The following is a 26,569-nucleotide window of genomic DNA, read 5'->3' as shown; positions in this document are numbered from 1 at the left end:
TTCAATTAAATAAATTATTTGTTGACTTTTACAAAACTTATTGGTTTTTGCTCTTTTCTGTTACTTAGTTAAAGAACATAGAGTCAAAACACTTGTGTACACTCATGAGGCCATGTTAATTAGATTTGGTACATGAGCTTATATTATTGCATTCTTGGGTGAGTTGGATTATGATTGACAGCTATACTTATTGATGAAGTAATCTTACATCTTATGGGCCATGCTTATGAACACTCCAAAAGTCATTCGCCTCGGATGCAGGAGGTAATGGGTTCGAACCCTGGCCAAGTCATAACAAGATTAATAAAAATGGTACTAGCAGCTGCCTCACTTGATGCTGAGCATTAAGAGATCAATGTTAGGATTGGTCAGCCTGATGTCAGGTTAATATGACTGCTGCATGTTTGTGCATGAGGCCCCAGTGCTAAACATCACTATAAACTACCACACTGCAGACATTACAGCAATGTGACTGAATTTAAAAAAAAGCTATATTCAAAATTTAAATCGCATGCACACAAGTTTGCATTTAAGGTCTACTCTCATTAGCAAGTGAAAGGTTTTGATTTTTGTTTGTATAAAGGAACTCTTCGAGTTTTACTTCTGTCTGTTACATAACACATGACTGGCTGTATTCAATGCACTTTTACCTAGTTTTACATACATTTTTGGCATTGTATGGGAAGAAGTTTTAGGTTAAAGTTTGTGCTTAAAGTTTTTCATTTAACTTTTTGGAAGGAACTATACATTTTAGTTTCACATCTGTTTGTTAAATAGCATGTGTTTTGCCCATATTTAATGCATTTGATTATCCAGTTTTACAGATTTTGTATTTACATTTTTGTGAATTTATGTGAAAAATTATGAGGTTGAAATTTCGAAATGTATGCGGAAAAGTTTTAGATGAAAGTTTTCAAATTTAGGAGTTTAATGTTTGCTTTTAAGGTTTGTCATAGATAAGTGGTAGGTTAAAATGGCTTTTTGATTTTTATTTGTTTTTGTTGGTTTTAATGGCATTGTTTACACATTATTGGGACCACTCTGTTGGCTTAGTGGTTAGAGCATCCACCTTGGATGTGGGAGGTTGTGGGTTTGAACCTCAGCTGAGTCATACCAAAGACTTATAAAAATGATACTAACAGCTGCATCGTTTGGCGCTCAGCATTAAGAGGTTAGTGTTAGGACTGGTTGACCTTGTGTCAGAATAATGTGACTGGGTGGGACAGGATGATACATGTCTGCAGCAAGAGGCCCCAGTGCTAGACATCACTATAAACTGCCACACTGCAGACATCATATCGATATAACTGAAAAATTGTTAAAGCTTCATTAACAATCCAAATGACACACACACACATTATAGGCTTTTTGTTTGTTTCTGTTGGTTTCAATGATTCTTGTTGCACAAAATTGGCTATATTATGTGGAGGAAATGGGAACTAAGTGCCTTTCTCTAGAACACCCTGAGACAGTAAACAAGGCTGTCCTGGGTGGGCATCAAACCCATAACCCTAGGAAGAAAAGTCTGATGCTCTGCCAACTGAATTAGTGCAGATTCTGGTTAAAGTTGGTGTTTAATGTGTTGTGTATGCAGGAACTGTGAATTTTAATTTCACTTATTTCATCTATAAACATTATCAGGAGTTTACTTGTTAGTTTAATAAACATTTACTGATTTTTATTACAATTCATAGTGAAAAGCATGAGATTACGGTTTTTGTTTTATGTTTGCTCTTTCTGGTCAAAGTTTTGAAATCCCTTTTCCTGTTACCCTATTGCTAACTTTTATATTGCTTTCAAAAGACACAAGCCATTTTTGTAAGATCCAAAATAAATGTGAAAGGGGCATAAACTGCTACCCATCCATCCATCTGTCTGTTCTCTCCATCATTTCTTGGTTAATTTGCATCACTTTAGGTGAATTTTTCAAACACTGTCACTTGTAGGGTCATGTAGTTTAGTGTGTGGATCCAGCTTGGAGAAAACTAGACTGTCATGCCAGAAGTACTTAATAATGACTTACTTTGCACGTTTCAATGCTTTTTATCAGTGCTATCATACACCTTGGACATTTAGTTAGTATGTCATACAGTTTTTCATGTACAGTCATTTTGCTTTGTCATTGGATCCATTATACTAAGAACTTGATCATCACATCTAAAGTAGTTCACTATGAGCCATATTTCATACATCCATGACCTTGAGCTATGCCTTAAGGTCAATATCTCAAGCATGCTATATAGGTTTTCAGTGCTGGCATGCCATTATCCACAATCATTTAATCAATGTAATATGGATACTTTATGATTCATCATTCCAAAAGTCAGTCACTACAACCTAAATGTGATGCTTCATTGATGATTCTCAGAGTTTGTGTTTAAAATCATAGTGTTGTGTAGTGTTTATTTTACAGGTGCATGTGTATGCCAGTTTATTGATCATCATGGTGAATAGTTATACAGTAAATCACATTTAGAGAATACTGTGTTTTGTATCCCATTCACCAGCTTTCGCAGTTTGTTAAAATTGATATACAGACTTATGTCTGAAATGTCGACAGCTGGAGTTTATAATGAAAACCTTTTTGATGAAAAATATTATAAAAAAGTAATTGCCCTGCAAGCTATTACTTCATAGGAGGTAGGATAATTTGGTCTTCATCAAATACTGGTATAGTATGCAGGTAAGCTGTGTTGTGTTTTGTCAGCTCTGTTTATTGTAGAAAGGGTGGCCATGTATGTTTTATTAGATCCAGTCCATATAAAAAAGTGATTTGATTTAAGAAAGATAATCTATTCCCCATGAGATAGCTGTCAACATCTCAAATGTCCCTTTACCCCAACCAGGCATATGACCCAAGATCAGGTTTGCAGCAGGAAGTAAATAGTTAATTAAAATGCAAGAGATGAAATTGAAATTATAATCAAAACTTTTCCTACATGGTGATTAGATAACCCCACACAGTGGCTTGATTTGGGGGTTGAAGCAGTAGTAAAATTTGTTAGGTCAATGTGCGTTGATGTTATATTCTAGACCTGAAGTGAATTGAATATATAAGTGAAGAAAAACTTAAACCAAAACCTTGTACATTATCATTCTTGACCTTATGACCCCACCATTGTTATGAAAAATACTGTCATAAGGGGAGTATGTGATGATACACAAGTATGTGTATAAATTGTTCCATATATGAAGTAAATCAGGTGAAGATATGTGTGTATAGAGTTGAGTGACAAATCAGCAAAATCCTGGATATATAGTGACAGGTAAGTTTAGGCATCCCCAGAAAGGCACACACCCTATTAGGTCAGTGTTAAAATTGTTTACAGTAAGCTTAATGTTAAATGTTTTACTTTCTAGCCAAATTTTATGAGTCTTAGCAAAATGTGATTGTATTTTTTTTATATATAAAAAATGATAAATATGCTTCACTTGTATATTTTACAGCTGAGTGAGGTAAAGATGGAGTTGGAGAGAGCAAGGGTAGTGTTCCTGGAGAAAATCACAGAGCAGGCACGCCAAATGGCCTGGGTCATTGCAGTCATTTACTCTAAGGTACAGCAACTGTGTATCTCATAGAAGATTGAATCACAGTTTATTAATATCATGGTTAATTTGTTAAGCATTTTGAGTTGAAATTAACTAATTGTTGTTTTTGTCATACAGCATTGTGCTTTTTGAAATGTAAATTCTAAACAAATTTTACTTTTGGAGTAATACAAAAATCATAGTAATACATATGGGCAGTGCATTTTCAGCGTATGGAAAGAGGAATAGAAGTGGAGACCAAGCAATCAGAATTGCTAAAAACATATTCTCCTGTTAAACTTAATTGATAATTTTTGTGTATTGATATATTTTTTACTCCAGAAATCAACGGCTCACAGTTGATCATGCCTCTTTGTATCATATGCAGATATGTCTGAAATGCTGTATTTTGTATGTTTGCTTGTGCACCTTGAATACTAGAAATAATATATTATGCTTTGCAAAACCAGAAAAATTGACAAACATGAAATAAATTCACAGTTTGGGGCCCCGAGTGGCCGAGTGGTCTAAAGCGCTCACCATTCCGGATCATTGCCATCTCACCTCTGTCTTTGTGAGTTCGAGTCTCAGGCTTGGCTAACGTGGATACATGAGAAAGCCTGCCAGTAGCTTCTCGTGGGTCGGTGGTTTTTCCCGTGGTTTTCCCGGGTTCTTCCTCCACCAATTATACTGGCCACCATGTATAGCCTATCTTGTGCTGAAAATGGCGTTAAACCCTACAACAACAACAACAATAAATTCACAGTTAATGCCTTTACCTTTCTATTGGAGTGGCCTAGTGGTCTATAGTGCTCACCGTTACAGATCACTTGGATCTCTCATCTTTCTGCATTCATGTCTCAGGGCTCAGCCAATGTGGGTACGTGAGAAAGCTTGCCAGTAGCTTCTCATGGTCAGTGGTTTTTTCCTGGGTTCTTCCTTCACCATTTATAATGGCTGCCATCTATAGCCTATCTTGTGCTGAAAGTGGTGTTAAACCCTATAACAACAACAACAACAACAACGTTTCTTTCTCTTTTTCCATCAATATTACTTCTCTGCAACAGCAGATCCTTGTAACCAGCATTTCCTCAGGAACCATAAAACATATTCAGATACAATTTAGTGTGTATGTTGCCTCATAAACATTGACTGCATTTTATTGATTTTGTCATATTGGCTCTATTTAGTTAGAGTTAGAGTTATGGCCTTTGAAAATTACTGTTGTATTTGCATGGAATATTGCTTTAAGCAGCATAGCTCTGTGATTCCTATGTATAATTGGATGCAGTTGGTTGGTGAATTGCCTATTACATATAGATGTGCATTTTGAAAGCTTCAACTTTTCAGGCCCAGTTTGTAACTCTGCTGGTCATAGACTGGAAAAGCATGGTGATCTGATGTCTATTGTCCATCATGTATTGCCTATTGTCCAATGTCCATCCATCCATTAGCATGTATTGCCTATCGTCAAATGTCCATCCATCCATTAGCATGTATTGCCTATTGTCCAATGTCCATTCATCCATTAGCATAAGCTTGCTATCACCTCTACCCCTAAACTATTTGGATGATTCCCATTAACCTTTACAAACATTGTTCATTTGGTCCTAAATGAAAATTATGCTGCTGAGACATCCACTATGGTGTCCCTAGCAGTAATTTTGAAAATCTTGTTATGGCTACTACTTCTGAATGGAAAGTCATATCAACATGGGGGTTTTCACCAGAAGACTTAGGATGTCTAGTTGGTCCTAAATGAAATTGGTACTGATATGACATCAAATATGGCCACCACAGCAGCCATCTTGAAGATATTGTTATTGCTACTCCTACTGAATGGAAAGTCATATGACCATTGGAGTCCTAAATAAAAACAATTCTGCTCTGACATACAGTATGGCCACCACAGTGGCCATCATGAAAATGTTACAACTACTCCTAAATGAATGGTCATATTTTCATGGGGTTTATGATGTCTAGTTGGTCCTAAATGATAATGGTGCCAATCTTATGTCCAATTTACCCACCACAACAGCCATGTTGAAAATCTTGTCGTCACTATTCAGAAACTTAGACTAGTCTCATTCAGGGACTCGGTATGTGCCAGTTCCCTTTCATTTGAGCAATAGTTCCAGCGTTTTAATACATATTATGGAAAAAAATTTGTGGCGCTTAAGTGCCACCTCCGTGTCAGGGATTTCTGTCTACATGGTCAACAAACCGTTTCGGTGGCCTAAGTGGTTAGAGCATCCGCCTTGGATGCGGTAGGTTGCAGGTGGAACACCAGCCGAGTGATACCAAAGACTTAAAAAAGATGGCACTAGCACCTGCCTTGCTTGGTGCTCAGAATTAAGAGGTTAGTGTTAGGATTGGTTGGCCTGGTGTCAGGATAATGTGACTGGTTGGGACATGATTCTACAGTTCAGATTTCTCAGTTAATGGGATAAACACACCAGGCTTACAGCAGGTGTTTTCTAGCAGATCTGTTTTCCTGGAATCCTGTTTTGTATAGATGCCATTATAGCAGGCTGGAATGCCAACTTTCTGCCATCATTTTCACGAGCCAGTGGATTGTGGCCTCCTCAGGAATGACTGTTGCATAGCACTATTGAAGAGATGAATTCTATATGTGTAGCATTTTATTGGTGGCTGGAGATGTTACATGGAAGGGTCATACTCATTCTATCCAGCAACTCCACTGTGGCTAATTATCATAGAAGGCAAGGGGGGACTAAATCCCCAAACTTCTTCCTCCTGGTTTTATATTTTCTGAGGTGGTGTCATCAGTGATAGGTATTATGACCTTGGGTCGAAGAAAAGCTATACATGTAATTTTAGTTGGCAGCATTAGTTGAGAATCATCTGGTGTAATGATCTTTTTGTCTACATGCCATATTTGCTGGCCTATAAGATGATACTTTTTTACTAGAAAATCTTAGCTTCTTCTTATACTCTGAATCAACATTTATATTGATCTTGTCATCTGAATTGCTGTATTGTATGTCATATAATTTTCCAGAAGTACAAAAATGTGTATAAGATAATATTTCATTTTGAAGAAAAGATTTTGTATGAAAAAATATAGGAAAAGGATTTTAAACAATTGCATGATGGTCAGTATTAAAAATGAATGTACATCAGATGTAATTGCACTAAAGCAGGATGCATTAGTAATATACACTGTTTGAAATATACATTGTTTAAATTTGATATATGTGCATTAGAATTGACAAATTAGAAGATGAATAACCATGACAAAGATGAAAATCACAGATTTCTTATTGGACCTCATGATCAAATAAAAGTTATATCCCATTAAAAGAGAGAGAACGCTATTCTGTATTGTATTGTTCACGTACTTGATGTCATTTATCTTACTCATGTACAAAAGTGCAGTACCATAGTCATTATCAATTAATACTAATGGTAAGCAATTCCTTCAAGTTTTAGTAATCACTTCCATTGTCTAGGAAAATTGTGGCTTTGTAATGGTATTTACATGCTAATTAAATATGCAGCGGCTGTAGTCAGGTTATCTTAAGCTAACACGTTTGAGGTCAAAATTTTGCAGACCAGATCAGATTAGTGAGGCTACCAATAAGGAAATGAGGCTACCCATGGGTGTTATGAATACAGTACCATATAATGTATGGAAATGCCAGGTGGTTACTTGTGTAAATTTCTTAACCAGTGACATCTTTTGAACTTGCCGATAGGACTGACAGCAATTACAGTAACATATAGCATGAGCAAAGATCGAAAACAATTGACTCCTAAGTACAGGGAGAGTACAATCACTTTAAAAAAAAATATTATTTGTTGCAACTCTGAAGGAGTATGGTATGTATTTTCATAGTTTACATTTATTATTTAATTTGTTAATGTTTTCTGTCTTTATCAAAAGCTTCAGCTAAACAAGGGCTTTAAGATAAAACAAACACAAAGAGCTGGAATCTCTCTCTCTCTCTCTCTCACATATATTGGGCCATATTTTATTTTGATCGTGAGGTACAAGAAGAAAAATGCAATGGAAAACATATGCATCTCTTTATGTATCTTTGTTCCCCACAAGAATGTGGAGAAAGCAGTTTAGCATTATTGATGTAATTTCTCTATTGCTGGTAATCTAAAATAACATAGAGTGATACTTTTGTTATTTATAATACCGAGAGTTATTATAGTTAAATTCCACACAGCATTGCAAATTTTATCTTATCTGTAACTCAATAAATTTTCAGGTCAGCGTAATTATTTGCAGCTAAAAGTACATTTAATATACTTCGTGTGAAACAAATTAGGTACTTTTAATTACATTTCATTATCCAAACCAGAAAGGTTACTGAGTTACAGATAGGATAACATTTGTGATGCTGTGTGGAGCAAAGTGAAAAAGACAGAGCTGAGGTGTTGATCTGGCCTTGTCTTGTACTCAGCATCAACTTATATGTAGATGAAGGATGGAAGATTTACCAGATTTGCTTATTTGATTTATAGGCTGGCAAATATGGTAGTAAACAGACAGAACATTAATTTGAAGTTATAAAGAACATCATAAATTTTAACTATATTTTGAAGATGGCAGTATAGCCTTAAATGAGATCTCATTAATTTCAGTCCAAGCAGGAGGATGTTGCCTGGTTGCTAGGTGTGGCCATGAAAACAGTGGAGAAGGCCTCTGTGTACAAGCAGCTGTTCCAGTACATGCCAGAGTTCTATGTTGAGATTGTCATCAATGCCTACAATGCTCTCAAAAACTACTTCCACCCAACCAGCTCCATGGAACAGATACCACGTAAGCTCTTTGAAACATTCAAAGGAAGGGATAAGAACAAAAAACATATATTCCTCTCTTTTTCTTGTAAAATTGACATTGATGCATTGATTTTATCATTATTATTATTATTATTATTTTATTTTTTATTATGATTAAAATTGAACTTTGAATCATGCAAATGGTTGCAGGACCAGACGTTTGGCTCAAGATCCAATGTTTGTAGTTTTCCATAGTCGTAGACTGGAGAATCTTTCTCACCGAGACAGTGAGTCATTTGAGTGATGCTTAGTATCTTTGGGATGGAATTTGAGTTATAAGTTTTACCATATTATTGTTGTTGTACAAAGAATACATATTAGGGTTTAACAGCACATCAGCACAGTAATTGCTACAAGGTGCTGATTATAAGTAAAGTTAAGAAAAATGTAAATATAATGAATTGGCTGAAAGATTTAAATAGTGCAAGGAATCAAAAGGCACAGGCAATAAAAGATGAAATAGAGCTTCTGTTGCAAAATCAGCATTTTGTCTTGTATGCTTCAAGTTCCTCGACATTTGATTAAGGTGCATTAATTTTTCTGAACATATTAGCTTCAGTGTAACATGCAATGATTCTTGGCATAATTATATTACTATACTCAAAATAAAATTGGATCCAGCTGCAAACTGTATTATGCACTGGCAAATCTGGGTCTATGCAGTTTGTTAGAAGTAACTTAGATAGTAATCAACAGAGACCCTGATCTTCACATTATGCATATTATGCAAAAGTAGATAAGGTTCTGTATTGCTTGAAGTTGTACCTGACTTGTTAGTGAGTATATAAAGTACAGCAAGGGGAATGTATTCCTCATTAACCATTGTCTTGGAACAGGTATATTCACATTACTGTAATTTGTATACTAGTGGACCAGCATGATTTTCTCCATGGTAAATTCATGTGACTTAAATTATTCAGTAGAGATAGAGAAGATCAAGGTTTAAAACATTCAAGGGAAAATCCAGCCATCATTAGTGAATTAATCCTCATTAAATTCTAAACTATTACTCTGATTTTCAACATTGAGGTTAATCAAGCAATTGGGTTAATGTCTAAAAGTTAATTATCACATGGTCATGCCATGTTAGCAGGTACTCTGAGATGAACCATATTCTCTGTCTTTTCTGTTGACATTGCACTGGTACATTTACCTGGTGATAACAAAGAGAAGGTACATGTTTTTATGAGTCTCCTCTCTTGTTCTGTATTTTGGTATTTACTAAATTTTTGCACTATATATATATATATATATATATATATAGAGAGAGAGAGAGAGAGAGAGAGAGAGAGAGAGAGAGATTTGTATTGAGAAAAAAAACAATTATGCATGCATAGGAATTTTGCATTTTTGTAAGTGAATTTTGTTTCTTCTGTACATGTAAATTATGAAAAATACACACAAGATATCTATTCTCAGTCAAAATTCTGTAAATGTTGGCAATTACTTAAAATAAATAGATTAGTTTAAGATGAAAATATGCAGATACTATTATTGCTGTGTTTCTTTTGTTTGTTTTATTAATTAATGTGGGCAGGCTAATGGTTTAGGATCTTCAATTGCATTTCATGAGCCTGGTCAAGAGATGCTCTTTGCAGCCTGTTTATTCTTTTATAGAAGCATGCATCCAATAATTTGTGATTGAAATTGCAGTATGCTCCCTCCCTCTCTCTCTCATTTACACAGTGTGGTCAAGCTTGATAAACCTGACAACATTAATCAGAAGTGCCTGTTACAACTGCCACACCCCTTATGAAAATTGACATATTAAACACATATTTCTTTTGAAGATACATTACATGATCATATTAGAATAGGAGTATGACCAATCTCACAAATCCAGCCCTCCCAAGCTGACTTTTTACCAGCATAAGAGCTAAAATTCATCTGCCCACCCAGATGAGTGATAGGGGTTGGCTTTAAGTCTTTCAAATACTTTGATTCCTATTTCTGCTCAAGATAGCAAGCATGCTGTTTTGGAGTCCTGGTGAAATCATTTTCCATTTGTGCTGTTTGGATATTCTCAGGAGATTTCTCAGATGGGGAATAATATGTCAGTTATATTTCTGTTTATTTTTTTACTGTATTCTGAGATGAAAAATTCACAATTTATTGATCTGACTTCATCAGTGCCATTTTTATTACCAGCCTGGCAGTCTTTAGTTCATCAGTTCAGTTATATCACTCACTGCTCCGGTGGCCTAGTGGTTAGAGAGCATCTGCATCCCCAGCTGAGTCATACCAAAGACTTACAAAAGTGGTACTAACAGCTGCCTTGCTTGGCGCTCAGCAGTAAGAGGTTAGTGTTAGGACTGGTTGGCCTGGTGTCAGGATAATGTGACTGGGTGGGATATCATGCTACATGTCTGTGGAATGATGCCCCATTGCTAGACATCACTATAAACTCTCACACTGCAGACATCATAGCGATATGATTAAAAAATTGTTAAAGCTACATTAAAAAATCTAAATCCAAATCAATTATATCACTCAACCTGCGTATGAATTTTATTAGGTAATTGTCAAGTATTACATTACATAAAGTTGTTGATCAAACTTTATTAAATATTTCTGTGAGAATGACCTCATTCAGTAAGTTCACACAGAGTTTAATTAATTTCACTTGAATATGCTATCATTTTACTCAGTGAAATTTCATGTGTCAACACAAGGAGTCAGATTAAGTCCATGGGTTGCCAACATTTTATGCTGGCTGAAGATAACCATGCTACCTTTCTGGTATATGTATGGGGTTCAGTCAGGTCCATACATGTGACATTTGCGTTTGATAGGCAGAAAATGTATGTGTGACCATCTTGACTAAACAGAATACCTGAGCAAGTGGGAGGGAACACATGATCAAGGATGCAGATGCCATCAGTGTTGACACTGATGCTGCCTGAGTGATTTTGAAGGCAGAAAGTTCAGTTTGAGAAGGCCATGTCATAACAGGCTTTACATCTGGCTCCAGTCCCACTCTCACAACCACGATCAGAACAGACTTTCTTTGTGATGCCTATAGGATCAGTTCAGCTTGTTAAAGCAGCCTGTCTGGACCAGTACTGAGTTCAGATGTTAATTAGCCATGGTTAATACTGGCTTTAAATTGGCTTCAACAGATGCATGAAGAGATCAGGTGTGATGAGGAATTCATCCTGTCCTGTCCCAGCCTGATGTAAACTGACAATAGCATGGAAAGTGAATGGCCTTCACTTATCATGTTAGCATCAGACAACCAGCACTAGCATCAATAATTGAACAGCCTCAATCCAGTACCAGCCTCTTGGTATCAGTTCAGACCCAAGTCTGACAAGTCCAGCACCCTTTCTGCTCTTTCATGTTGGTTAGGTTTGTAAGCAAGTCACCAAAGAGATGGACATTGTGCAGGCCCAGCATACTTGATCTCAGACCTCATTTTACAATGGAGACCAGTGAAACAAGATTGCCCCAACCCCACTAAATAATGCCTAATGGAGAAGCAGTCCAACCAGCCTTCTTTCAGCCAAGAACAAGCTTTCCAAGGGCTTTTGTTGACAAAAATAGGAAAGGTAAAGACTGCTTTCGTCGCAGTTTCTCTTCCCATCAGCATCCAAGAAATTACACCATGCTGATGCAGCCCTTGTAATACTTTCACTGGATTTGCAGCAGGATTGGTGGTGGATATCTTAGGCTTTTGTAGACAGTAATATCTCATGAGATTTGAAGTTGCTTCATGTACATTAGGGGACCAGAGACAGGTCATTCTCAGGGATAAGTAAGAACATAATTATCTCCACCTCTTACATATGTATTACGATTTGGTAATGTATATGAAGAAGAAATCAATATTTATTGTAAAATATGTTTGTTTGACAATACTTACCCAATCTTAACACATTCACACCTACTCAGCCTTACTGTAGTTACATTTTTAAATCTGTCAGATTGTGCATATCACTCCAGTAGTAACTGATGTGTTTGTTTTATTTTTTTTTATTTTAATAGCGCTTTTAATACATTATTGGCAGCTTTATGCATAGGAAATGGGAGTTAAGTGCCTTTCCCAAGGGCTGATTTTGGTGAGGTTGTAGGTAATCTTGTAATGTATTGTGATCAGGTAAGTATTATCAGACAAAATATTTTACTCCAAAATTTCATTACTCCTTGATTGGTTGGTCAGGTGAGTTTTAACCGTTTAAAAATATTGAATACTGTGAGCTTTTTCAGTCGAGTAAATATATTTTAGGCAGGATTTTCCCTTTAAAATAAATGTACCTAGGTGATTTTGAATTTGATTTCATGCACAGAATAAGCCATAATATTATCACCTGATTGAAAAATCAGTCTTTTTAAAGTGATTCAGAAGGAATGATAGTGCACACACACACATACACACACACACACACATTCTTTATCCCATCTGGGTTTTATTCACACACATGTGTGTGCATGGACACCCACACCCACACTCCCCTACCAATATACAAAGGAACAACTTCCAAGTCCTTAAACCCGTATGTTTTCCATAATACAAAATTGATACTATATTATACTTATTTTACTAGTAAACTTTTGTTCCAGTTGTTGAATTTTACATCTTTAGCATCTTTATCTTTGTAGGTATTGATGAGTTAAATGAAAAATATGCGATGTTTTTGATTACCAACTTTGCCAACAACAGAATCGTTATCTCAGGTATGTCACAGACTATGATATCTCATATATCTCATTAGATTAGTGTTTCACAACTTATGATATTTTACCTTTGTCAGCAAATCCTGGGATAACACCTTTAAATTGTTGTCATGAAATGTTTATGCAAAACTGAACCTTGCATGAAGCAAACTATGATGCCAGTGTCATTGAAGTGATCCTGATATTTCACTTGTTTTGATTCATGGGCTTTTTTAGCATCCTTAAAATATTGGCAAGTCTTTTTCTTTTGAGAATTTCTTTTTGTTGAAAAATCAGGAGGGGGGGAGGACAAAATTTGCAGTTTAGAATAATTTGTCATTAGTAACCGGCATTCACTAACTAAAAAAAAGTCCATCATATACGTGTTCATATAGATATTACCATATATCCTTGCTTATAAATTGAATCCTACAACAAACAACAAAGACCCTGTTCAGTCATCACATAATGTGACAGCAGATTAGGGTCTGTGTTGTTTGTCTCTTGATTACTTCAGACAAACTGTATAGACCAAGATGTGTTGGTGCATTATGTATGGCAGATCTGGGTCTGTACAGTTTGATTTGACTTAAAGGAAAATATATACAATGCCTCTATTTGTAGAAGTTATTCGCACTTAATTTTCAGTCATTCTTTTTGTCGGTATCAAATTATAGTAATCACATCTGCCCATCCATCCATCCATCCATCTGTCCATCCATCCATTTGTTTGCTGCAAGGTCTCTTTTTTAAAAATTGTTACATTTTTAAGCAGCACCACACTAGTTGCCTAAGTGGTTAGAGCTTCTGCTTTATATGTTCTCGTACAATTTATCATGAATTAATTTCAGTTCTTGATAAACATCAATGTTACTCTCACTCCTAAAGGTTGTTACAGTTATGGGGCAATGATAAATAAAATTAAATACCCCATCACCAGAAACCCAAGAAGCTACCAATACATGCACGTGACTTTGTGGTGTTATTGTCATGTAGTCCATTGACCAGTGAATAATATTCTGCATTTCTTATAATAATTACCCATTGTTCCTTAACTCTTATTCTTGCAGTTAACTTTGAGATTTAGTGTTCACAAGTCAAGCAAACAACATGGTGGTCTAAAAATGCTTCTTAACTGAATGTATAAAATTAATTTATCTTCCATTTTATGGAAAAACAATAGATTAAAGATGCCTTCTGAATCTCCCATCCTAAATACCTCCTGAAATGAGATTATGGCCCCAATTGTCACAGTTTTTTGATAAAATTCCAACTTTCTCCAGTGCTTCTTAGTAAGGTAGTATTATATTTAGAGGATTCAGTTGTGGGATGAGGCATATAGGAGAATTAGGGAATTTTATTAACAAATTAAAAAAACTATTAATTGAAACTGAACTTAACACATAGTATGCAATCCAGAAATGTATAACATGGTTCTCATTGTTAATGCCATTGGTTGATTTTGCACCCATCCGCCTTTGCCCGGTCCCAAGCACACTTTCTAAAACACAGGACCTTTATTGATCAAATTGGAATACTAGCAGACAGTTAGGAGGTTCTTGAAGGAATTTAATGTTTTTAACTCTTGCTTGTCTAAAGAAATTAGATATAAGAATGGATGCATTGAAATAATGCAGAAGGCCAGCATAGATCAGTCATTTCATTTTAGGTGTACCAGTAAGCTCAGTCAAGTGGATTGAGTTTGTGACCCAACAAATATAGCACTTGCACACTCTTCCAACTCAGAACCAACAAACATGTGGAAAAACATAAATATATGCAAATACGTCTACATATTTTTCATTGCAAATGTGACAGGATTTATCAGAAATGGTTTAAAATGGACCAGAATCAATCTGTTGTTTTGACATAACTGATGGGCATCATTTGTTCCTCGTTTGAAATTACTTTTATTTATTGTTTGGTAACATTTAATATTTCTAAAAGGGGCTTGTCAACAGCCCATATAAACATGGATGTTGGTCTAATGATCGAGAATTTCAGGCTAAAGTATAGCACTGTGTATTGGAATAAAACAGGAATTGTATAATTTTGTCTGGCTCAGTGGTAAGGATGTTGGATTTGTGACCAGATGAGTATGGATTCAGTTCCCACTGTCAGGTCAACCTAGATTGATTAATGTGGTCAGTCGTTGGGTAAGGCATTTACTCTGTTTGCTTCATCATAACTTTTCAAAGTGTTCTTGTGCTGTGAAACACCAAAACATAACATCAAAATTATTTGCCTATGATGCTTTGCATATTTTCAATATTGTCCATTTCCAAAGTTATATTTAATTGTGTTTACCTAAATTTATTTAAACAGTCCTACAATTTGTTTGGTGAATAATGTCATGATTTATTTTATCTTTTTACAACATTGTTTTTCATCAGATAATGATGGAATTCAGTTTTTTATTGGTACAGTGTGACCCCACTATAGCATGCTCCATTATGACATGAATTCGTATATAACACAGTCATAGTGTGGATCCCAAAATTTTATATACATGTATTTTTCTTGCACAGGAAAAAAAAAATTCTTTGTTAAAAGTACGAAAAACACATAAAAAGTTTATTATCATTTTGGGGAAGAGATCACAAACTTATTGGTGGCAAAATATACCATTTGGTGAGTTTTTTTTATTGGCAACAGTGTTGGTTGTATATACAACCATTGGTTCAGAGTGGAGAAATTCTTAGGCCCCATGAAAGGAAGCCACAAACGTGATATAAAATGCATTCAAATTTATCAATTGTTACATAAACAATTTCTTTGTCCATATTGACAAACCATCTTAACAGTACATTGTTATATATAATCCGCTTATGTTGACATCGAGCATGAGTTCTGTATGTTGTGAGATATCCGGATTTTTTGTTGTTTATATTTCTGGTAGCAGAGATCAACCGAATGAGGCATTATCTCATAATCTATCTTTCATTGGATTTTCGGCCACTTGCTAGTAATATTTTTACATTGACTGACATTTGTGTGTGAATGGTAAGTAAAAATCCTCCTCTTTCCACTCAGAATTAAATCCTTCAGAACACCCACATTTTCTGTACTAATCCTTATCATCAGACCAGAACACCTGTGTCTATCGTCCATTGACTCCTTGTTAAATTTTTGACGCATGAGTGGAAGGCAGCATCACTCTGCTACCACAAATGTAAAAAATATTTACAAATCTTCCTTGTTGGTCTGTTCAATAGGGAGGGAGGAATGGTAGCCATAATTGACCAAACGATGGCCAATTCCTTTTTTAAAACTATACCCAGATAAAACATTTTGCTGAAATTTCAAAGAAAACATTATCTTTGATGCACCGACTGTTAAGAATATGTACTAAGCAAATGAAAAAAAATCAATCGCGATCATGCAATACAATTATTTGATGTTACTGCCACAATAAGAAACAGGCATTTGTTTTGTTCTCCAAAGCTGGCCTTTAGTCATGACTTCAATAATGCATGCATCTTTCATCAAAGAAAGCCGACTACAATCTTCAGTAAAAACAAAGAATTTTTCTTCAAAGGAAGTTAGTAGCAAACTTTAAAAAAGCAATGGAATCTGATGGATTTTTTCATTTTCCAATGTGAGTGGAACACATTTACTGTGCCGTGAAAGTTTCTTTTTTGCAGGTAAAAAGTTTGTGCTTATGAACGCTACCAACGGCGGCTTAAAATGCAAACTAACTTTTACCAACTTGGTATGTACTGAAAAGTAGATGTGCTTCATCTTTCATTACGTGATTGTGCTATGTTTATCCACTGAATTCAGACCTATATGACCTGTGAAAAAATTATTGAATAGTTTAAATCTCTGTGTGTGCATTTTTTCGATGGAATTGTATTGTGGATTCAATGTATGTGATGAGATTTGTGGGTGAGTACATGGTGTTGATACTCTATTCATGCTATACATAAGACATGTATATATAAACAGTATACTTGCATATGTACCAATCCATGGGTCTCTAAATAAAGTAAAATATTATATATGCCTTCTCTGTTTTCATTACAGGTGTATTTCCTATTTAATATGCATTGATTTAAGATGATAACTGTGCCAGTGAAGCACATATTTTACCACCTGCATTTATTACTTACCCCCCCCAGCAATTTTTTTTTGGTACATGCATCATTTTCTTTAGCTAACTGACCTGGTTGCTTATAACATGGTTCGGTCTATAACACTGTCGGGTTCTGTGGCTCCCAACTACCATGTTATAGCGGGGTCACACTGTACTACTATTTATTTTCAAGACCACACATAGGTTTCTACATCAGCTTTCATTGTCAAGCATTTCTAATTACTCAGATGCCAGAGATAACATCATCCAAGCCCTTGCATGTTTCACTTGTTATGAGAAGTCCCTTAAAGTTCTGGAGACCCTGCCAGTAGAAAAGTAAGTATACTTCCTGTAGGAAAAGCACTTTTAACAAAATTACCAATTGATTAGTTTTGATTGTTGATTTCAATCAAAATCCAGTTCTACACCATTCCTGCTGGCTAAAACTTATGTGTATTTGAAATTACCTCAGGTTTTTCCTCCATAGTTGATAATTTTCTGATTTCGAATTTATGGGGATTCAAATCCCTTCATGTTTATAGCATAGTGTCCATTTTTTAAAACTCATTCTAATTTATATTACTAAAAGTGGTAATATACTTTATGATTTTATTAAATTATTATGAAAATATAAAGCCACTTGACTTGCCTTTCCATTTTATACAGCAAGGGAGGCAACTCAGAGTTAGATAAGTAAATGTAACTCGCATTTAGGTAAATGTTTGGACCTGGTAGTAGTTATCTCCCTAGGATATTGTTCCACTCCTGATAATACTTGGAACATTTGTAAAGCAAATGCTTTTAAAGGGAATTTACAGTAATTTCTCAAAAACTATTTTGTGTTCAAATAAATTCTTTATGGTATATAAAGAAAAGAAAACAAAAACAAATATTATTACTATTATTTAGAGTAGAATATGTACAGCAGTAAAAGGGACCATACATAGTAGTATATCTGGAGTTATATACAGCAGTAAAAGGGACCATACCTAGCAGTATATCTGGAGTTTTATTATAACAGCAGTAAAAGGGACCATACATAGCAGTATATCTGGAGTTATATACAGCAGTAAAAGGGACCATACATAGTATATCTGGAGTTTTAATATAACAGCTGTAAAAGGGACCATACATAGCAGTATATCTGGAGTTATATACAGCAGTAAAAGGGACCATACATAGCAGTATATCTGGAGTTATATACAGCAGTAAAAGGGACCATACATAGCAGTATATCTGGAGTTTTATTATAACAGCTGTAAAAGGGACCATACATAGCAGTATATCTGGAGTTATATACAGCTGTAAAACGGACCATACATAGCAGTATATCTGGAGTTATAACAGCTGAGCTTGTGTCAATTGTTATCACTTCAACTCTTCAAACCATCAGTATTATAAATTACTATATCTGCGTTTATTTCTCTGTTAACTTTACATTGTTAGAATTATGTATTTTTCCATACTGCATGACATGTGTGTCTAAAATTAATATCGTCTGTTAGGAATTATTTTTGATTGTAAACAATGTACACTCATGTAGCAGATGCCAGAGTTTTTGATTACTTAGATTTGTCTATGAATGAACTAAACAAGCTGTTTGGACCATTTGTAATTAAAGATGATAAAGTTGATGATGAGGATGCATTCACTGAGTCACAAAAGAAGTTTTCAACGAAGCAGACAAATGGACATGATATCCATAATGTCCACAACAAATGTGAGACACACAGAATTAAAAGTCCCATTCAGATCAACAAATGTGAGACACACAGAATTAAAAGTCCCATTCAGATCATTTAAACAGTAATTGAGAAATGTTATTCACCATTTGTAAATTGAACGTTTATACGACCAGTACTCTTTAGAGTGATGGGGTTTAGGATTAGATGACAGAACGTTTATTAAACAGAATATTTTTTAAGGTTAGCATGAAATATAAAGCATATAAACCCTGATGCATAGTATATTGACAGGTTCACAAGCATCATGTGCTAAACTGATGATGTATCATGACAATGATCATGATAATGGTCCTAGGGAAAAGACTGAGTCTCTGCTATTTGGGGATATGTCAGACATTTGAGTTATTCTAGGAAACATAGGTTCAGATAAACCAATAATCGGGATGGTGAAATGTGGATCAGTTCTTCTGTATTAAATATAGAAACCTTCCTATTAGCCCAGTGCATACAGCATATCAAATCTTACACTCTTTTCTGCAGTCAGAGGGCCATGATGTTGTCATTGATAGCTCCATATGAGAACAGATCCTGGGCTCAGACCAACTGGATTCTTGTTAGAATATGGAAGGTAGGAATAAGTTTAAAGGTTTATTCTATTTTTATGGCACTTATTTGCATAAACAAACACACACACACACACACACACACACACACATGCATGTACATCCATCCATATGTATGTATGCACACACACACACACAGAGCCATCTCACCTCTGTCTGCATGGGTTTGAATCTAGGGTTCGGCCAATGTGGGTATGTGAGAATGCTTGCCAGTAGCTTTTCATGGGGCGGTGGTCCTTTCTGGGGCTTTCCCGTGTTCTTCCTCCACCATTAATACTCGTTGCCATGTATATTTTTCTTGTTCTGAAAAATGACGTTAAACCCAACAACAACAATAACACTCCTCACAAACACACACACAGACACTGATTTTTGTATTGTTTCATTTAGTCACATTTATTCATAAATTTTTCTTGGAGAAGACCAGAAACAAATGTAGGCAAGGTAATGTGAATTATCATGGTTCCACCTGAATACTGCAAAATACAAAATTTTTTGATCAGTTGGTGGTTATCCAAAGTTGAAACATCCCACAGAGATTACTCTTGATTTTCTTACTATGATTTAATTTATTCAAGACATTCTTGTAAACAGTTTTTAAAATTTGTCTTTATGTATGATGAAATTATATTGGTTTTGGCTACAGTAGTTAGGAATGTAGAATTTAGCAGAGTGTTTACTTTTCTAATGGGATGGGGACAGAGGGAGAGTGTGGTTGAGGTTTTCTAAAGCTATTCTTAACTGGTTAAGTATGGCAATACAGGATAGTAATTAACACATCTGTTGTTAGCATAAAATGTTGACAAATTCAATGATAGGCAAATAAATTTATATCACATTCACACAGCAGTATGGTATATTTAATGCCAAGAAGCACATACAAAATTTTATGCAATGTGTATACTGAGTTTTATGAAGTTGTGTAAATTTAATGACATGCCTTACTCTTGGAAGATATGTAAATGAAAATGATGTTGTTTTCAGGGTTGTGGGTTTGGATTTAGATACAGTCACCTACCTCACCTTGTACCCTCCAAAGTCCAGCTGACTGAATTTGGAACAGCCAGCCTTCAGCGTAAGAATGAAACTTAGTAATCATCTATACACAATTTTTATTGACGTGAACTGATTTGAACTAGGCAGTTTATTCATTGAAGGTATATTGGACTAGTTATCAGTTGTTCGTTTGCTGTTGACAGTTTTCCACTTTCAATATTTCTTTGTATCTTTGTCCATTTACGTCTCCATTAACCATTCATTATCTGCACTTTCCTTTCTGATGCATAACTCTCAAAGCATTCAGGATATTTTGGCAAAACCTGGTACACATATTGGACCAGTTGTCTAATGCACCTTTTGCATTGTTCAGTTTTATTTGTGTGTGTATGTGTGCATGTGTGTGTGCATGTGCGTGCTTGTGTGTGTCATTCCATCCATCCATCCATCCATCCATTCATCCATTATACACACTTTTGTTTCCAAGTGAAACCCCAAAATGATATGATGTCTCCATGAAATTTGGTGCACATCTTAGACTAGTACCTTTTTTATTCACAATTCTTCAGTTCTGAAATTTGTAATGTTTTATCTGTTTGTCTGTCAATCCATTGATAATCCTTACCTTCAATTCCAAGGCATTTCAGCTATCCCTATAACATCTGGCTCCCTATTAGAATTGTGCCTTTTGTTAATCACAATTCTTCAGTTTCAATATTTTTAATGTTTTCTTCCTTTTGTTTCTCCATTCATCCATGACTTACACTTTAGATTACAGAACAAAATTCTACAACCATACAAGACATCTCTATGAAATTGTGTACACTTACTGCAATAGCTGTAGACATTTTTTGAATATTTACAATTTTTCATTTTAAATACTGTTAATATTTTCATTCATTTCCCTGTTTATTTATCCTTCTTTCATACTTTTGTATCTGGAGCATAACTCCAAAACCATTCAAGATATTTCTAATGTTTTTGTCACTTTGTCCATCTGTTAATTATTAATACTTTTATTCCTGTTACAAAACTCTGAAAATGATATAATATATCTCTGTGAATTTTTTAATGTGGGTATGTGAGAAAGCTTGCCAGTAGCTTCTTGTGGGTTGGTGGTTCTTCCCGGGGTTTTCCGGGTTCTTCCTCCAACATTATTACTGGCCGCCATACATAGCCTATTGTGTGCTGAAAAATGGCGTTAAACCCCACAACAAAAACAACAACAACAACAACAACAACTGTGAATTTTTGTGAGGTCATGGGTTCAAACCCCAGCTGAGTCATACCAAAAGACTTATAAAAATGGTACAGACAACTGCTTAGCATTAAGATGTTAGCGTTAGGAATGGTCAGCCTGGTGTCAGGATAATGTGACTGGGTGGGACATGATGTCTGCGGCATGATGCCCCAGTGATAGACATCACTATAAACTCCACACTGCAGACATTGTAGCGATATGACTTAAACGTTTTTAAAAGCTATGTTAAAAATCCAAATGACATATACACACACAGACACACACACACACACACACACTGTTTTTAGTACACATATTTGCTAAATGATGTAAATTATTCTTTTGCTATTCACAGTTCTTCACTTTCAATATTTTTTCCATTATTTTTTCCATTTGTCTATTCATCAACCACACATCATTCACTCTTTCATTTCTGGAGCAAAACTCCCAGTGCCTATCATTCCCATGTACACTTTTTACATACAAACATCATATATATGAAATCTTGAGCAAATCATTTTGTTGCCACACAGACATTTTGATGGAGCAGGGGATGTAGATGACATCTTGGGCTTTTTTTAAAACTCCACTGATCAATATGAGCAGAACATATGTGATAGACTATCATCGATCATCTGTCTGTCTGTTACCACAAGTTTGGTATATCTGCTCATCCTAAACCAACTTGGAGGATTAAATTGAAACTTTACTCACACTCATCCTTGAATCTAGTTGGTTCTAAATTAAACTGAAGCTGCTTGAGCATCCAATATGGCTGCCAAAGTGTCCATCTTGAAAATCTTGATATTGTTTCTTCTCAACATGAGGCTTTTGTTGGCCAATCTCTAATGGTGTCTTGTTGGTCGTAAATGAAAATTGTTCCTATTTGATATCCAGTATGACTGTTACATCTGCCCGTTGGTTATTGTAATAGATATAAATTTTTTCTACTTTGGGTGTTCACCAGATGACTAGTATGTCTTGCTGGTTCTAAATGAAAACGGCCAATATGAAATTCAGGATGGCCACCATGGCAGCCATCTTGAAAATCTTGTTATTGCTACTCCTTGTAACTCTTAAACTACTAGCGCTGCTTTAGTGGCTCACTGCTCTGCCTGGCTGCTGGGGTCACTACTACAGCTGATTTGTGGGCTGACCACCAGAGGCTTATGCTGCTGCAGCCAAATGATAGTATTTAGTTCATGATTTGGTGATCTGGGCCAATTGATTTTAGTTTTTTCTTTATCATTGGCTGTTTTATATGCAAAAACCATGTATGTATATATAAACTTAAGTTGTTTTTGTCTGTGTGATTCTTTTATCCCACTGACATTCACAAAATTGATGAAAACATTCCATGAATTGAACATAAAACACACTGTTTGTAACACTGTAATTTGTCTGTCATTATTTTATACAGTAATATGTCTGATCTGTAAACATAATTATTAACAAAGGTTTAATTGGTCATTATGTTTTATTAGTTCTTAATTTGCTGTAGGCTGTCTCACTAGTCACTCAGCATTACAACGTTTGTGTTGTGACTGGGTGGGACATGATGTCTGCGGCATGATGCCCAGTGATAGACATCACTATAAACTCCACACTGCAGACATCGTAGCGATATGACTAAAAAATTGTTAAAGCTACATTAAAAATTCTAATCACACACATAATTTGCAGTAGATGATATTTGTAAGAACAGTTTTTTTTAACACAAAGGCAAACATCACACTGCTTGCACATTATGGGCACCTCATGGTGCCTCTTTTGCTTTCAGACTTCATCATCGTGCTTCTCTTTCATATAATACCAGGGGAAAATATTAAAATAAGAAATCTATGAATTGTTTCCTCTGATCCAAAACAGAAGTAAGACTGATGCTTTTAGTGACTTTGAGACCTGCAGAGCACATGGCTTTCTTATTCACACTGCACTGTCTTCATCATCCAATTCTGTCTCAGTTTCTGATAGACTGGAAAAAGATAATTCTCTGTCACTGCTAACACTTCCTGTGTCAACAACATCAATCTCATCCTCTGAAAATACTAAAAATTACAATTCCAAATCGCATGCAAAAGCCATAATTTTGAATGTCAACAACCATATGTATTAACTATCATGTGTTACAGAATTGTAGAAAATCGATGTATTTGGTAGACATATTTAGTATATGACTTCTTTCACAGCATGAACCATTTGTCAACTCTATTCGGATTTGTTCCTTTACTGCCCATTGTTGACAAATTATATAATTTGTAACATGAACATACAGAAAGGATCTACCGTATTTTCCGACGTATAAGTCGATACTTTTTGACTTGAAAGTTCGGTCTTCATCTTATACTCCGAATCGACTTATATATGGATTGTGTCATTGAAATTGCATCGACTTATATATGGATTACAGTATCCGGTATGCTATTGACATTGCTCTATAATTGGCATAATCGAAAACAGATCACATAGAAGTACAAATTCATGTTAAATTACTATGTCAATAAATTGTCATAAACTAATATGACTGCTTTTATATTTGTAAGTTTTGTCATTATTTATTTTGCATTCTGCGTGTTTTTTCTTATTTCTCAAACATAAAATAAAAGAAAACAATTTACCGTACCGGTAAAAACTTCACCAGGCTGCATAGCACACTTACAGTCTATACTCTATAGTGTACTGTACTAATTCAAAGCATATTGTTTGTTCCTAAAAAAAAGATATGAAATAACTGGTCCATTATTATTTGATTTTCCAGTATAATGTTGGACACACGTGAGCAATTACCGGCATAGCTTTTTAATTGATCCAATTGATCCTACAAAGGGATGTAATCCATATTAACTTGAGCGTTCTGTGATTATTTATAAAATAATGTAGATCATGCATTCTACTGAATCCCCCAAATCATATGTTTCTAATTGTATTTGACAAAGTTTCTCAAATAAATTAGGTTTAAACTACACTAAAATCAGATAATAGATGGACTACCAGTACTCATAGATCATCAGTGATCCATGATTTTTAGTTTCGCAATTCAGTTTAAAGCAAATTGTAATGTCAACACTTCACTTATATTCATTCTTAACCAGCTGACGATTCGGTGTCTCTCTTTGATTATACCGGTTGTTGATAAATTGGTCTTTGGTTTCCAACAACAATCAAAGCCAGTTGCCGCAATTGTTTAGACCTTGATATTGGCTTTAGCTACCGATACTAGTTACCATATTGCCAGTACCCCATTGTTCTTTATCATTAATCCGCATCAATTACGCTACCCGTTTTTAATATCAATGGGATTAAATACAACAGGAAATGATGCCCACTCCCTTCTCTAGATGTAAATAATGAATTTAGTCATGGGCATTGTTTTCATTGCTATAGTACGGGCACATTTTAATGAGTTCGGTATATTTTGATCAATCTTTTCATAGCATGCACAGCCACGTGGCTCTTGTTGCAATGGATATCATAATTAAAATAAATATGGTTTAAACTAAACTAAAATCAGATATATTGTGAGCGCGCACGTGCTTGTGTGTGTGCGCACGAGAGAGAGAGAGTGAGAGATGAAAAAAAATTGTCCGTGTACAAGATCGTTCTTTTATTCAGGGCAGTTTTTATTTGTAGCTTTTGCAAAGAGAAAAAAGACAGTATTTTGAGTTACCTGACGATTGTGATAATCCTCATGTATTACGAGCCTACTATATTCCATTATCAATAAACACCTCTAAATCAACAATTCATTCTTGTTTTAATTACGATGTACATTGTCACAACAACCACATGGCTATGCAGTGTTATTTACACGGTAATTAAACATGCTTAGCGCTTTGGCTATAATTGAAACCAGATTGAGGGCAAGAATCGACAGAATAGGTCAAATCAGCGAGGCTGCCAGTATGGAAATGAGGCTTTGTTTTAGGGAAATGAAAATCTGTCAACATTTTATTGAAGTCATTGTCCATACAAAATTTGTTATAAGGACAAGAGATCATACCCATTACTTTGTATTTGAACTCGCCGATAAAGATAATAGTAGGGTATAGCATTGAATAGATTAGTAATAAAATGTTAATTATATCCAAGTCCAAACAGAACAAACACTTAAAAAATAGTATATGTATGTATATATATATATATATATATATATATATATACGAATCGATTTAACGGAGTCCGTGACTTTCAAACTTACGATAGAAAATGACAAGTTTGTATAAGTCACGTTCATAACTACAGGTAATAAAATGAACTACAACATGGATGTGCTTTCAGTTATAATAAGACAAGCATGGATTGTTTATTCAGCTGTGTCAATTGATAACAAAATATAGCAGTTCAGAAGTAAAATCACAAGCATGTTAGCATCGGTAATGCAATTTCACGATTGCCGGCAATATGGAATATCATACAATGATACCATCAATATTCATGCAACCGGAAGTTACTACCGGTAGTATAAAATACAAAGCCAAGTTATTGACCTGGTCTCGTCTTATACTCCGAATCGACTTATATATGGACGAAGGATGGAAAATTTACAAAATTGGTCAATTCGACTTATACTCCGCATCGACTTATACGCCGGAAAATACGGTAACCATCACTGATGTCTAAAGCACACATAATGGATGGCAGTGCTTGTTTACAAGCAGATTTATAAGTCAATGCGGCAGCAAGACAGATGTGTGCAGTGGATATACATGTCAGCAGTAGGGAAGGAGTTAAATTAAAAGTCATTTTAAGATAAGTTTTTAACAAGATGAATAATTATTATATGTGGTTGGTCCTAAATGAAAATGGTGCTGATCTGATCTCAAATATGGCCACTATAGCAGCCATCTTGAAAAAATCTTGTTATTGCTACTTCTCCTAAATGAAAAGACTTTTTAACATGGGGTTTTCACCAGAAGAATTCTTGTTGGTCCTGAATGAAAATGGTGGCAATCTT

At 35.1% G+C, this 26,569-nt stretch overlaps 1 protein-coding gene across 1 annotated transcript in view; it reads left to right on the top strand.

Moving 5' to 3' along the window:
* Positions 1-26,569, top strand: part of LOC149788944 (E3 ubiquitin-protein ligase RNF123-like) — a 173,108-nt gene that overhangs the window by 77,242 nt on the left and 69,297 nt on the right. The window contains exons 26-31 of the mRNA XM_089975088.1: positions 3,448-3,555; positions 8,146-8,323; positions 12,943-13,017; positions 17,320-17,407; positions 19,297-19,384; positions 20,364-20,454. Coding sequence (XP_089831214.1) covers positions 3,448-3,555; positions 8,146-8,323; positions 12,943-13,017; positions 17,320-17,407; positions 19,297-19,384; positions 20,364-20,454 — 628 coding nt within the window. The remainder of the gene's footprint in view (positions 1-3,447; positions 3,556-8,145; positions 8,324-12,942; positions 13,018-17,319; positions 17,408-19,296; positions 19,385-20,363; positions 20,455-26,569) is intronic.

The sequence above is a fragment of the Sinohyriopsis cumingii genome, chromosome 11 (genome assembly GCF_028554795.1).
Source record: "Sinohyriopsis cumingii isolate HCF-2022 chromosome 11, ASM2855479v2, whole genome shotgun sequence".
Classification (NCBI taxonomy): Eukaryota; Metazoa; Mollusca; class Bivalvia; order Unionida; family Unionidae; genus Sinohyriopsis; species Sinohyriopsis cumingii.
Note: the sequence above shows the minus strand (reverse complement) of the source record. Positions and strands in the feature narration are given on the sequence as shown.